The 15,069-nt window shown below is 44.9% G+C and overlaps 1 protein-coding gene across 2 annotated transcripts; it reads left to right on the plus strand.

Moving 5' to 3' along the window:
* Positions 1-1,577: 1,577 nt before the first annotated feature.
* On the plus strand, positions 1,578-15,069 carry LOC131699675 (rod cGMP-specific 3',5'-cyclic phosphodiesterase subunit alpha-like). Of its 2 annotated transcripts, XM_058997184.1 has the most exons (22): positions 1,579-2,361; positions 5,707-5,859; positions 6,133-6,222; positions 6,633-6,773; positions 7,327-7,401; positions 8,542-8,606; positions 8,933-8,999; positions 9,103-9,150; positions 9,480-9,629; positions 9,989-10,132; positions 10,283-10,348; positions 10,447-10,593; positions 10,998-11,105; positions 11,233-11,342; positions 11,808-11,895; positions 12,072-12,172; positions 12,445-12,552; positions 12,816-12,879; positions 13,184-13,258; positions 13,562-13,645; positions 13,929-14,097; positions 14,606-15,069. In XM_058997184.1, the coding sequence occupies exons 1-22, from the start codon at positions 1,891-1,893 to the stop codon at positions 14,647-14,649; spliced, it is 2,568 nt and encodes an 855-aa protein (XP_058853167.1). In that variant the 5' UTR covers positions 1,579-1,890; the 3' UTR covers positions 14,650-15,069. The 2 variants fall into 2 exon arrangements, with proteins under 2 accessions (XP_058853168.1, XP_058853167.1); XM_058997185.1 differs by lacking the exon at positions 13,562-13,645 and having other exon boundaries at positions 1,578-2,361.

The raw sequence follows: 15,069 nt of genomic DNA on the forward strand, positions 1-15,069 counted from the left end.
TACAGTATGTGTGTATAAATCTGTGCATAACGGCGTGTGTGTGTGCGTGTGTGTGTGTGTGTGTGTGTGCGTGTGTGTGTGTGTGTGTGTCAGTGTGTGTGTGTGTTTGTGTCAGTGTGTGTGTCAGTGGGCAGGTATTACTCTCAATGTGTAGACAAAATCTGAGAAAATGTCCCCACAAACATAGTAACTCCTGAAAAAATGACGTCCCCACTTTGTAAAACACCTTTTTAATAACTCAAATATGTCTTAAAAAAAAAAAAAAAAAAGTGCCAAAATATTTCTTTGTTGTCGACTTTCACCCCGTGTGGAGTTTTGTCTGACTGGATTTAGAAAAATAGTAAATAAAAATATAGTGAGAGTCAATGAGAAGTCTCCACAAATATAGGAATGCAAAAGTGGGGGTGGGGGTGGGGGGGGTGTGTGGGTGTGTGGGGGTGTGTGTGGGTGTAACCCTGTGGTTGTATTTGTGAAGAGTCACTCTGAATATGGATTTTTTCACCGTACCACAAAGGTTAGCTTCTCGGTAGAATCACGACACACGTATCCTGTTTTGGATGAATGTTGTGACATATTACTAACTGACCTTCCTGAGAACAATGATATTTACTTCACTTTTTTTCAGGCGCCGTTGTCAAGGATAAAAGTAAAAAATATGAAGCAATGTCTGTGACAGCTCTGTGAAAGGGCATGTCCCCCTTAGGCTTTCAAATCAGATTACATTCTAAGATTGAGGCACTGGGTCTGGTATCTATGAACAACAGAGTATTATATAAAGTACTTAAATATCTCCCTAAACCAGTCCCTAAAACTGAACCCCAGTCCTTATCGCACACTACTAGGGCCCACAGCCTCCCAGTACTCCTTTCTGATTGCCAGGTAGCCCTCATCTAGGGCCACACTGTGTCACATCTCCCTTGTGTAAGCCTAAGCACCTATTGTGTCTTCTTTCTCTCTGTGTCATTTCTGATCAGCAGATAAAGCATTTTAATCTGATCCCTTCTTAGAAGAGTCTTATAATAATGTGAAATGAAGGGTAGCTTTCAGTGCTGAGGCTTCAAACTGTTCGGTGTCTGGTTATGCTAGATGCATTATCCTCAGCTTCCCTGTCTTTCAGTTGCTTTCAAAAACCCCTGATTTAGACTGCATGTACTTTACAAAGCAAATGTATTACAGGAAGCTGAAATGGTTATGTATCCATTGAATAAATTCTACAGTGCAAAAGCAAAACCCACTACCTTCCACACTGCAGCCGAGGACTCTAACCACTGAGCTACTCAAACCCACTGCCTTCCACACTGCAGCCGAGGACTCTAACCACTGAGCTACTCAAACCCACTGCCTTCCACACTGCAGCCCAAGATGCTAACCACTGATCTACTCAAACCCACTGCCTTCCACACTGCAGCCCAAGACGCTAACCACTGATCTACTCAAACCCACTGCCTTCCACACTGCAGCCCAGGACTCTAGCCACTGAGCTACTCAATGTAAATGTAAAATCTTTAATCCTAATATGTAATTGGCCTTCAGATTAAGGCGTGGTCACATGACCATTTAAAACAATCCTGTTAATCCCAGTCTCCCCTCCGCTCCCTATTGCACTAGGAGCCCAGGGAGACACACACGTTGGAGAAGAACCATGGCACGGGAGCAGTCCGATCCCAAAGCACACATCCTCTCGTTGAGCTGTGAAATGTGGTGAAAGCAACTCCAGGCTTTGCAGAGTTTATCCTGCTGTCAGTGTGGGTGTGTAATTGCTGCTCTGCAAGGGATCTGTTGATAAAGACGCTTGATCACATCTTCGACAGAAGACCATTGGATTCTACTGGAAGAAAGAGGGCAGGTTTGTTTTTTTGTTAAGAGGAAATACAATTTGATTAGTTAAAAATGGCGATAAATTCAGTAGATGCTGAGAAGTTTTTGGACAACAACCCAGCGTTCGCCAAGGAGTATTACGATTCCAAGTTCCGCCCGGCAGTGATCCGGAGCCTGCTAGGGATGAAGGAGGCGGCGGTGGACTTCAGCAGCTTCCACGACTTGAGCAGCGTGGAGGAGAGCGAGATCCTCTTCGACCTGATCCGAGACCTGCAGGAGAACCTCCAGATGGAACGCTCCATCTTCAACCTGATGCAGAAGCTCAGCTTCCTGCTGCGCTCCGATCGCATGAGCCTCTTCCTGTACCGCATGCGGAACGGCACGGCGGAGCTGGCCACCCGCCTCTTCAACGTGCACAAGGACGCCGTGCTGGAGGAGTGCCTGGTGCAGCCCGACAGCGAGATCGTCTTCCCCCTGGACACGGGCATCGTGGGCCACGTGGCCACCACAAAGAAGACCGTCAACGTGGCCGACGTCACCCAGGTAATGTCTCTCGAGGCTGGTGGCGGGAAAGGCTGAGTTGCTATCAATGGAAAAAGTTGTCTTCTGTCTTGCCTACATTGTTTGGTATGAGCCTCAGCCTCAACACAGAGCTCAGCTTCCTGTCAGTGCCATAGCAGCCCTGAAGGCTAATCCAGGTCTTTATCACTGTTCACTAATATAAACATAGGGTAACTCCATATTCACTAGGACAGTTCAGGCTTGTTAACTCCATTCTGATAAGTGTAGTCCTGCTTCTCTTAAAGAAAAGAAGCCTGTGAAATGTACCTGAGACAGGTAAATAGTTCCAGAATGAAAAGCCTGAACTGTCCCCACCTGTCCCTGTGAACATGAAGCCATACGCTCACCCTAATAAACATAACAGCTGGCTGTGACCACGACACTAGATTTACACTGTGGGACTGTTCTCTAAAGCATTACTGCAGTACTTCAATTAAAATCACATTTTCATAAAATGTGCACGGGGGATCTGTCTGTAGATATAGCTGCCATGTCAACCTGCCTGCCTGTGCCTTGATACCACTCCAGCTTTGAAGCAAATGATTTCAGATGGCTGAAGACTGCTGGAGCATGACTTGGGAAGCCTATTTTAATATTATGGGTTATAATGTTGAGGCCGTTGCCATCGTAAACGCACTGAAAAGCAGAGCATCCTAATGAACTAGTTTAATATTTGGTTCTGCTGTTAGTCCACGACGTTCTCTTTTTGACTTTTCTTCTTACACATTTTGTCTGTTACTGATCATTGTGCCTTCCGTTACTCATCGTGAAGATATTCTTCATTTATGTCTCTTGATCACCACCGATTCCCATCGAAGCATTACATTTAAAGATTTTTGAACAGCATCAAATCTTTGATTATTTCAAGCTTCTCAGACCCGGGTTGTGAGCTTAATCACACTTCCTAGATTCAAAGGGGCAACCAGTGTCACCAAAGTCACAACGCTGGCCTGATTCTTAAAGAATCCGACCCACGCCAGTCCAAAGGTTCCCCCTTATGAATGCAATGCAGAATACTGCATAGTAAAAGCATTGCAAAGTGTAGTGAAGCTTCAGCCGGTAGGAACAATCTGTCTGTTTTCTGCTGGTATACTGCTGTTTGGGCTAGTTATTATTTTTGTATAGTTTGTCTAGACATGGCACTTGATGGATGTGTGTCAAACTTTGGAGCAGAAATGGAATGTGTAATTTTGAGCAAAGTGCTTGGGATTTGGTTTGATTTAACCTGATAAAGGTTATGAAATACCCTGAAATTGCATTTTCTCTGGCTTATAATAAGTATGCTGTGCATCATCGATAACAGATTGAGGGGAGCTGAGAGTGTCTCTGGATGAAGGTGGTCTGAATTTGTGTTAAACTGAAATCTTCAAAAGTTTCAAGAGAGGATGGGAGAGAGGAGAAGAGGGGGGACTGATGACGTCACCAGTCCTGTTTATTTTTGCTTCGTGTAACATCATCTGGAAATGGGAAGAGATTGCACTGTAACTTTGGATAACTATCATAGCTTTGGACTACAATGTTTCAAATTACGAATGCAATTACAAATACCATCTAGAAGTGACTTACTGGGGGTGGAGGGGTAAACCAATCCACACGCTCTGTCTCATAAGTCCTTCATTAGTTAATTAGCATCCATTCATTAGCATCCAGCATCCGCCTCCAAAAACCACAGCCTCGTGGCTTTCACACTGCTGCGGCTGTGACTGCGGTCCAAGTAAAGCTGCTGGTAGACCTTTATATATGCAACTAGAGCTCTGAGGGGTTATTCAGATAAGTATGTCTATAAATATCAGACACAATCAAGGAATGTCCTTTGCTTGTCAGCTGCCACTGACTAATAATAAATAAGTTGAGCATGTAGGAAAGATCATCATAAGGCTCTATTCTAGGTCCTTTGTTATTTTCATTATATATGCTACTGTTAGGTGATATTATCCGCACACACAGAGTGAACTTCCATTGCTATGCAGGTGATACCCAGCTATATCTGTTCCTATTGTAAGTGACTCTGCATATAATGCACAGCTCACAGCCTACCTCTGTAAAGCGCTTTGTGATGGTGGTCCACTATAAAAGGCGCTATATAAAAAATAAAGATATTATATTATTATAAAGCCAGGCAATACTTCTGCTGGGGAGTTACTTGCTGATTGTCGTGCAGACATCAAGTGTTGGATGTGTCAGAATTATTTACTGCTAAATTCAGATAAGCAGCTAAAAAATGTGGGATTACATGAGCTCAATCGTAGTAATCTCTCATTAAATTATATCAGGGAAGTTACAAAAGTATCTTTTTAACATTTGAGAAATATAGCCAATCTTAGCCCAATTATTTCTGCATCTGGTGCCGAGAGACTAATGCATGCCTGATTGCCTAATGCATGTTTAATGAACTTCTAAGTGACCGCCCGGTTAACGTGGGCCGTGCCGTGCGCGCCTGCACTGCGGCTGCCGAATTAAACAAAACAGAACAAGAAGCTTCCCTCTCTTCCGGGGCGCAGAGGGAGCTGGGTTATTTATGGCATGATATTGGATTTAAAATCCATAATCTCAATCTAATCAGAACAATCCAGGATTAGTTTAGAGGTCATGCCCTAGAGTCTGTAAGACATCCCCCAGTCAGCACAACTGCTTAAACACTCCGTTGCAAAGGATTCCTGCCTTAGGAATCTTTGAATAGATACACATGTGAAAATTGTTTCCTGTCACTGAAGCAAATTTGACCATAGAAACTATCCAGGGAAAGCCCAAGTTCTGGGTTACATATGTCACTCTGTGTAAATGTTTCTCAATATTGGCCCCTTGCATTGCAATAAAAGAACAGGCGTTTTTTAAAAATGATAAACTAATGCACAGCTGTACCGCTGTCTTTGAGATCCTGGCAAGCAGATTTTTTTGTCTTGCAGGTACTGGTATTGTTGAGTTTTATAATATTGAATATTAAAATGGAGCAGGTCTGTGCATCACCAGGATTGCTAGACACAATAATGTAGCACCTAGTCATAACAGAAATCAGATCATGATCAGTTACCTAATGTTCTGGGAGATAGCGCAGTGTCTCATAATGTTCTGGGAGATAGCGCAGTGTCTCATAATGTTCTGGGAGATAGCGCAGTGTCTCATAATGTTTGTTTAACCCTTCATTATCATTACAACCCGGCTGATGTTAGTGTTTGCTGGCGTAACCTTTGGTCTCTCTCTCTCTCTCTCTCTCTCTCTCTCTCTCTCTCTCTCTCTCTCTCTCTCTCTCTCTCTCTCTCCCTCTCTCTCTTTCTCTCTCAATCTCTCTCTCTCTCCCTCTCTCCCTCTCTCTCTCTCTGATTGCAGGACAGCCACTTCAGTGATTTTGTGGACCAGCTGACAGAGTACACCACCAAAAGCATACTGGCCACGCCCATACTGAACGGGAAGGACGTGGTGGGGGTCCTCATGGCCATCAACAAAATAGGAGCGCCACACTTCACTAAGCAGGACGAGGAGGTGAGGCAGGGGGGCTTTCATCAGTGAAACATTCACACTATCCCAGTAGACACACTCACTGCTCATAGACCAGCAATGTTAGTCTGTGTGATCAATATGGGGCAGGTCTGGTCTATTGACCAGAGGAATATCTACAGTCTCTTCCACACAGTGTCTGGAGGTAGTGATCATGGTTTAGAAACAGTAAACTCCAGTGCATTATTAGAGCGATAGATGCAGCAGGTATGTTACCTGTCTAATTATTCTGCTTGGTGATTCTATTGTCTCTTTCAGGTTTTAATGAAGTACCTCAATTTTGCCAATTTGATCCTGAGAGTTTTCCATCTCAGCTACCTTCACAACTGTGAGACGAGGAGGGGGCAGGTAAGAGTGCATTGAGTATCTCTGCATTTCAGGCTCCAAAGGGCCATTGATGGCTACCAGACGAAAGATACCCAGTTTGTTTTGCTCACTGTTTGAGACCTGACCTGCTCCAAATCGTTGAATCATTTTAAAGGACATCTATCATTTCTAAAGTTGCATTCAAGTTCTCATCGCAGTTCTGATCGCCAAGTCCATCTTAGAAACACCAGCTGAGGCAAGCCTAATGTGCCTATGAATATCTGTGCGTGATGAAACATGATTTTAAGATAAGTTGAGTATCTTGCACTTCAGTGTGCAAGATCAGGGTGTGGATGTCCTCACCTGGCACCCCATCGCCTGGCACCCCGCAGTGGTCACCCCATCCTTTGTGTAGCCGCGTGATGGGAAGAAGCCCTTGCTGTCTGTTTCAGATGTTGCTGTGGTCGGCTAGCAAGGTGTTTGAGGAGATGACTGACATCGAGCGACAGTTCCACAAAGCTCTCTACACGGTGCGCGCCTTCCTCAACTGTGACCGCTACTCCGTGGGGCTCCTGGACATGACCAAGACCAAGGTAGGGGGCTCCCTCCAGTCCCACGCTCACGGCCCCATTCCACTGGCTGCTTCAAGACATTCATTCCCATCTGCTGAGCGTGTGGTAGCATGTGAGTCGCAATGTCTCTATGTAATCCCCCACTGGAAAATAACATTTGAAATAATCAAAGACATTAAAAATGAAGTCAAAGATGTTTCTACCTTCCCTGTATAAGGTACTGCGTTATGTGGATTTTAAATTCTTCTAATATCCCATGGAAGAGTATTCTAGAGAACGAAACTGCTGAAGGATCGTGCTCAGAATGGCTGCAGTACAAACAGAAGGTCTGCGTCGGCTTTAGCAATCTGCAGCTGTGATACACCCACATGAAAATACTGTGCAGAACAGCCAAGGCACGATGTCTTTCTAAACACTGTGGTTCCACGGGCTCTTTGTGTGAGTCTGCAGAGCTGCGTGGTCCACACTGTCCTGATCAGCACTGGGGGAAAGGGGAGAGATGGGTTCAATAGTGACTGAGCACAAAGCCCTTCTTCCCCGCCCTGTAACCCACCCGCCCGTCTTGTGTCTGCAGGAGTTCTTTGACCTGTGGCCAGTCCTGATGGGGGAGGTCCCTCCTTATGATGGACCCAAGACTCCAGATGGAAGGGTGAGTACTGCCGTGCTCTGCATGCTTGCTCTATATGTATGTAGGATTATTAACCCATTGGTATATCATGGGAATTAATGATCGCCCACACTGTGAATCGCCACTATCATGGTCCTTGTGAAGTCACTAAATCGCCCACACTGTGTATCACCACTATCATGGTCCTTGTGAAGTCACTAAGATCCTTCTGCTTTCCCATTGTTATTGGTACTTACAGTACACATGACTGGCGGATCAGATGACATGGCATGTGACCACTTTACTTACATTACATGCTACAGTTTTTGGCCATACAGTGTAATATACTGCTGCTGCTGCTGCTGCTGCTGCTGCTCCTTTTGCATGACATTTTTCTTCCAGTAGAGGGCACTGGCAACTCATTTGTTACAAAGAGCCTTCAAGAACACCGAGCTTCCTCGCTGCAGGCTGTGAAGCCCCTTCACAATCAAGAATCGCAGCCTAGTTTTTATTCGTCCATTTCTTAAAAAAATGAAAATTAGGACTATCTGAATTACATTTTTAAATAGCGCACATGCAATCTTATAATACAAACATATTCTCCAATATATAACTTTACCATTCATACATGTATAAATCTAAACCCACAGCCCACACCCAGACCTTCATCATAGGCATAGTATGAGAACAAACATTACAATATTTTTTAAAAGCCGACAGTAATATGTAAATCATATATGTATTTTTGTGATTTATTTCTAAATGGGCTCCACATTTTAAAGAGATCATTTAATAATTCCTGGTAGAGCCTCTCTTACTTTCAACACATTGTTCATTTCAACAGATTCAAGCCCAGATGACATTCATTTCTGCAAACAGTAACCTTGTTATAGTGTGCTGCAGACCACAGCACACTGCACACTGAGCGATCGTGGGGTTTCAGTTCAAACCCCAAAGCTGCTAAAATAATGCCTCATGAATCAAATGGGGTGCGCAGAAACTACAGGGAAACGAGGGGAAACAGAGCACACGTCTGAACATTTGAATAACATTTCATCTAATACCTTCAGCAGTGCTAGGCTTCTCATAGTTTTGTAAATCCTCTGATTTCGTACTATATATATATATATATATTTTATTTTTTTACAGCTAAAAACTTATACCACTTACAATCTGTTTTAGGAAGTCATCTTCTACAAAATTATTGATTACATTTTACATGGGAAAGAAGATATTAAAGTCATACCGTGAGTCTGTTTATTTCTTTATTATGTATTGTGCACAGCTTTCTAACTCACACTTGCAGCTCTGGACAAAAGTTTTGCATCACCTAGAATTTTAGGATTGAGACATAATTAAACAAAAATAATAAAAAATCTATATGAACATAATTTAGATATTTTATTTAACATCATGTAATCAAAGAAACTACAAAATGATATTGCAGAAGTCTAACGGAAGCCATAACAGCAGTACAGTATTTAATGCAGTTACAAAATGTAGTGAAAGGTATGAATTTCAGTTTGTCATCTGGTTCTATGTGGTTAAATACATACTGACCTCTTCTCCACAGATCCCCCCCAGCTGACCACTGGGCTCTGGTCAGTGGACTGCCCACATACGTGGCTGAGACAGCACTGGTAAGAGCTCCCAAATCACTTCCTTTACTTTTAAGTCTCGCTTTTGTTTCGTTCGTTTATAAGGACACGTTATGATATTTTCTTAAATAATCTTGATTTGCAGATTTGCAACATCATGAATGCCGGCGCTGATGACTTCTTCCAGTTCCAGGTAAGTGTGGCTATTAGCAGCTCTTCTATCCAGGTCAGACACAATACACTGCATACACAGCCTGCAGTGCTATTCTATAACATTCATGCCACAGGCAATTATTCATCCCCAAGGCACATCTGCACAGCTCTCCATCTCCTGCTTAACTCAGTGCCTGAGAGGTGCAATCCAGAGGAGGTTTCTTAAAGGCGCTGTAATCAGTGTGTCAGGGATCATTACGCTACGCACTCTACTGTACGCCACTGCTTTTCTTTTTAAAGTGACTTTACCCAGGCTGCCCTCTGTCTTTGTGTTAACCCCTCATTCCCTGATCCCTCCCCCACCCCCAGAAAGGTCCCCTTGATGACTCAGGCTGGACGATCAAGAACGTCCTGTCCATGCCCATCGTCAACAAAAAGGAAGAGATCGTGGGAGTGGCCACCTTCTACAACAGGAAGGACGGGAAGCCCTTTGATGAAATGGACGAAACCCTTATGGAGGTATCGTTCCCATAGGGTTTAAACAGCACTGGGGTATCCATCGATCCCTCGATTGATTGTTTAACCCAGGGAGGAGAACCCGGCAGTAATGACCACTGTGCCTTAACCCTTACAAACCATTTCCACAGCTTGGTCTTTTTCATCAACTGCACGGCTTCAGTGGGCTGCATTTGCCATTTGAATGGGAATTTCAATGGGTAACACTTTGCATGAAGTGTCTCTAATTACTGTGTATTTACATAGTAGTTACATAGTAAATGCATGTGTACTGACACATCATTACAATGTTGTTCTGCATTACCTTTTAATGTTGTAAGTGATTCCAGTGTGACTGTGTTGGCGCTCCCGTCCCACTGCAGTCCCTGACTCAGTTCCTGGGATGGTCGGTGCTCAACACGGACACGTACGACAGGATGAACAAGCTGGAGAACAGGAAAGACATCTTCCAGGACATGGTCAACTACCACGTCAAGTGCAGGAAAGACGAGATTCAGAACATCCTGGTAGGGCAATGACCTCTGTTTGCTTTCAATCCAGAATGGTCAGGTGTAATGTGAGGTTGCTTTGTAGTTTTGCTGCTGTGTTCAGCGCTCTGGGAAGCTGTATTGTGGGTTTTATTCATATTTAAATATCAATGTGCTGTGTGTTTGCAGAAAACCCACGAGGTGTATGGCAAAGAGCCGCAGGACTGCGATGAAGACGAGCTGGCTCAGATCCTGGTGAGTTGGCAGGCGGCTCTTCTTTTTTCTCTTGGCAGAGTTACAGTATGTCTTGGTGTCCCGCTGTCTTCTGATGGGGTCCTTCCTGTCTCCCCCAGAAAACAGAGCTCCCAAGCGCCAAGGAGTCGGAGATCTACGAGTTCCACTTCTGCGATTTTGAGCATTCCCAAATCGACCTGGTCAAGTGCGGTATCCAGATGTACTACGAACTGGGGGTGGTGAAGAAGTTTCAGATTCCTCAGGAGGTGCGTACTGTGTGTGTGTGTGTGTGTGTGAGAGTGAGTGTGTGTGTATATGTGTGTGTGTGTGTGTGTGTGTGTGTTTATGTGTGTGTGTGTGAGAGTGAGTGTGTGTGTGTGTGTGTGTGAGAGTGTCAGTATCTGTGTCTATATGTGTGTGTGTAGGCTCGTTTATAGTGCTTAAGTGGTCAAAAAGTCCACATAGGGTAGAAAAACGTTACAAAACCTACCTGCTGAAGACATGTCTTTTACAGTACTATTTAATCATTCATTTTGGCTCAGAGAATTTTCCCCCCTCCTGAATTAATACAGTTAGGTAGATGGAGAAATGCATTAAAGGCCAGCCAGGCAGACAGCCCTGGGTGCACAGATGTCAGGCAGTGAGTGTCTCTCTCTCCTCTGTTTCACAGGTGCTCGTTCGCTTCATGTACTCGCTCAGCAAGGGCTACCGGCAGATCACCTACCACAACTGGAGGCACGGCTTCAACGTGGGGCAGACCATGTTCACACTGCTCATGGTAACCAGGCAGACCTGGGGCAGACCAGGGGCTGTTCTCTTACTATCACTGACACAGCCTGCTTTAAAACATAGGGAGGGGCATTGCCATTTGAAATGAAGATGCATGTTGTTTCTTTTGTTATCAGACTGGGGACCTGAAGCGTTATTACACTGATCTGGAGGCCATGGCGATGGTAACAGCTGCTTTCTGCCATGATATCGACCACCGAGGGACCAACAACCTGTACCAGATGAAGTAAGGATCGCTGCTGTAGTCCTGCTGTAGTCCTGTATCATTCAGCCCAGCCCAGTCCTGCAGTGGAACACTGGGCTGCAGTGCAGGGTGTCAGGGTCTCTTACTCATTGCCACTCATTTGGCTGCAGTATATTGTGTCTATAACTCGAGCAAGCTCTTACAGTGGCTTTGAGGAGATCAGTAGTTAGACCACCAGACAGGTATTTTGAAGATGTAGGGGTTGAGTAGCTCAGTGGTTAGAGAGCTGTGCTGCAGTGTGAAATGCAGTGTGTTTGAGTAGCTCAGTGGTGAGAGTGCAGGGCTGCAGTGTGGAAGGCAGTGGGTTTGAGTAGCTCAGTGGAGAGAGTGCTGGGCTGCAGCGTGGAAGACAGTGGGTTTGAGTAGCTCAGTGGTTAGGGTAGTTGTACTCACTCCAGGCTTTCAGTATAGTATGCCAGCTTGCTCAGTCTCTTTTCATCTCTTTAGGTCTGGGAATCCGTTGGCAAAGCTCCACGGATCCTCTATTTTAGAGAGACACCATCTTGAGTTTGGCAAGACCTTGCTAAGCGATGAGGTAAATCTGTTTTGGTTCATGTTTTTCTTTTTTCAATTCTCTGTACAGCCCTTTCTAAGTTTTCAACACACCAGCTGAGTTTACAAACTGAATTATCATCACAGTTTCATGTTAAAAACGCAGAATTGCTTCTATTTAAATACCAAAAGATCTTTCGGTTTCTTATTTTGTTACAGAGCCTAAACATCTACGTGAACCTGAATCGAAGGCAGCACGACCACGTCATACACTTAATGGACATCGCTATCATTGCAACCGACCTGGCCCTCTATTTCAAGTAAGTGTGTTACCACAGTACAGCTGCACAGTCATTTTGCAGCCCTCTGGGCATTGCCATGCTTCCCTTTGCTTTGCCATGCTTTCACCGTGCTTCATTACACTTACCTGTGCTTTTACTATGGGAAACGTTAGTGAAGAACTGTGCAGTTGAGCACGTGCATTGCTAGTAACTGTGAATAAAGGGTTGACCACTGAAGACAAGTTGACTCGGCCTTTCCTGGGGTGCATCTTTCAGGCTGAGTAATGCTTTGTTTTCTCGATGTCTCTCAGGAAGAGGACAATGTTCCAGAAGATCGTGGACCTGTCCAAAACCTACGAGGACTGGAGCGCATGGACCAACTTCATGATGCTGGAGACAACTAGGAAAGAGATCATCATGTAGGTGAACCCCCAATTTGAACCCCACCCAGGGAAGCAAGTCAGCCTCTCTGGAAAAGGGACATAGACGCTCAGATAAAAAATTTGTTCAGCGTTTTTTCAGATTGTGATCTGAACCTTCCTAAAACCGCCTTGTCTAGTGTTCGCTTTAATGTTTTTGATAGTCTCCCCTATTTATATAAATAGCAATAAACGTTTGGGGGAGTAAAAGAAATACAGACAGTTGTAAATGTTATGATTGCGACTCTGTGCTTCCTTTACAGGGCCATGATGATGACTGCCTGTGACCTGTCGGCTATCGCTAAACCCTGGGAGATACAGAGCCAGGTAACCCTGCATTCCCTCTCCACACTACCTTTTCCCATGGTTACGCTATCCATTCACCAGAGTTCACCCTGGTTTGCTTTGTTTTTAGGGGGGGGGTTTATATGCTTTACCAGACCTCTCTGTGCTTTTACAATGCTTGCCTATGCTTTACCAGACCTCTCTGTGCTTTTACAATGCTTGTCTATGCTTTACCATTATTTCACTACGCTTTATTACAGTTTGCTAGGAAACTTTTATTAGAGAACTTAAAAAGAATGACATCTTAATGAGGACTGCTGCTTGTGCTGCTCTGCCTCTCCTGTAGGTGGCGCTCAATGTTGCCGCGGAGTTCTGGGAGCAGGGAGACCTGGAGCGGACAGTGCTGGAGCAAAATCCCATTGTAAGTAGGGCAGCTGGGAGGGCTGGTAGAACCATACACTAATGTTACGATATGACACATATCACGATATGCACGGTCGTGAGACCATATACGTCACGATATAGGAGAAAAAAAAAGAAATAAATGAAATGAGATGGGAGGGTATGTACAGTATTTATACCAACCATAAAACACACACATTCTTCACTGAAGAGCCACGTGGGGTCCTGCAGCGAGCTCTGCAAACGCACACGTTCTTCACTGAAGAGCCACGTGGGGTCCTGCAGCGAGCTCTGCTAATGGGAAGCTCTCTTACTCTCCTAGCCCATGATGGACAGGAACAAAGCAGCGGATCTTCCCAAACTGCAGTGTGGTTTCATTGACTTCGTCTGCACCTTCGTGTACAAGGTATAGTACTGCCCCACTGTCTGTATGAGGAAAAAAATGTTTTCCTCTAGATGTCATGACTGGCTCTAACAGTGCAGTGGCCCCCCTTAAAACAACATGCTTCCCAGAGCTTCCCCCAGCACGACTTCCTAGAGCAGTGCTGGTGTGCTTTGGCGGTCTCCTACCCCTGGCTGACTCAGCCCTGCTGAACAGAGTCTCCTAGGTTAGGCTCTCTGGTAGTCCCGTGTTCGGAGGGGGATCCTGTGTTCAAGGTCGTTATGTCGCTCTTTCCTCTCCTCCCCAGGAGTTCTCTCGCTTCCACGAGCAGATCATGCCCATGTTTGACAGGATCCAGAACAACAGGAAGGAGTGGAAGGCTCTACAGGACATACACGAAGCCAAGGTGGCGGCCATCGAGGAGGAGAAGAAAAAGAAAGAGGAGGCGGCCGCTTCAACAGCCATGGCCCAGCAGGGTAACTGGGAAAGAGGGGAAGGGGGAATGGAAGAGACTGGCAGAGAGGGTGAGGGCGACAGGGGGAGGGACATGGGGACCAGGGAGCAAGATTGGGAGAGAGCTGGATGGAATGGAAGGCACTGGCTGAACTAATCAGAAGGGACAGGGATAGAACAGGGCTGTATGTTCATCGGAAGGGACAGGGATAGAACAGGGCTGTATGTTCATCGGAAGGGACAGGGATAGAACAGGGCTGTATGTTCATCAGAAGGGACAGGGATAGAACAGGGCTGTATGTTCATCGGAAGGGACAGGGGTAGAACAGGGCTGTATGTTCATCGGAAGGGACAGGGATAGAACAGGGCTGTATGTTCTTGTTGTGCTGGCAGGGGCATGAACCAAACACTGCAGAGGCTGAGAAGTGCAGTAGAAATTGTCTGCTTCAGCTCTGCACTTTGGTCATGCTCTGGATGCATCCAGCACCCTTCTGCCCTATGATCACAGTGTCCTTCTGCTTTCATTCGCAGCCCCTCCGCCAGCTTCCCAAGCCAAGACCTGCATCATCAGCTAAACAGGAAGTGCAGAGGCATGCCCACTTCCTCTGGAGGCTGACACATGGCTGGGTTTTTCCAAGCAGTCAACGCCTGGAAACCATTACCAAAGATCCATGTATAAATATAAATATATTTATATAAGAATCGAGATATATACCTGGTGAAATTCATTTGGACCCATTCAGGTTTCTTTTTGTTGTTTTGTTTTAAATAAATAATAAATACATATAAAGATCTAGAATATAGCCACACACCGTCTTCACAAAGTGGTGCTGAGGAAGGAATCAAGCAAACTCTTATTGCTTTGCATTTTTATTTTTTAAACTCTTGTAGTGGATTTGGAGTGTAGATAATTGTTTGTGTATCTATTGGAAGGCGGTATACCAGATTGAGAAAGTGTTTGAAGTTCATTAAACCAGGATGCAATTTTAAAAAAA

This window comes from Acipenser ruthenus, chromosome 23 (assembly GCF_902713425.1).
Source record: "Acipenser ruthenus chromosome 23, fAciRut3.2 maternal haplotype, whole genome shotgun sequence".
In the NCBI taxonomy this organism is placed as follows: Eukaryota; Metazoa; Chordata; class Actinopteri; order Acipenseriformes; family Acipenseridae; genus Acipenser; species Acipenser ruthenus.

Bases quoted from the DNA above. Each gene is read 5' to 3' on its own strand.
- LOC131699675 (XM_058997184.1), top strand. From the start codon at position 1,891: ATGGCGATAAATTCAGTAGATGCTGAGAAGTTTTTGGACAACAACCCA. The intron at 11,343-11,807 runs GTAAGGATCGCT...TCATCTCTTTAG, and splicing joins AACAACCTGTACCAGATGAA to GTCTGGGAATCCGTTGGCAA. The intron at 12,553-12,815 runs GTAGGTGAACCC...CTTCCTTTACAG, and splicing joins ACTAGGAAAGAGATCATCAT to GGCCATGATGATGACTGCCT.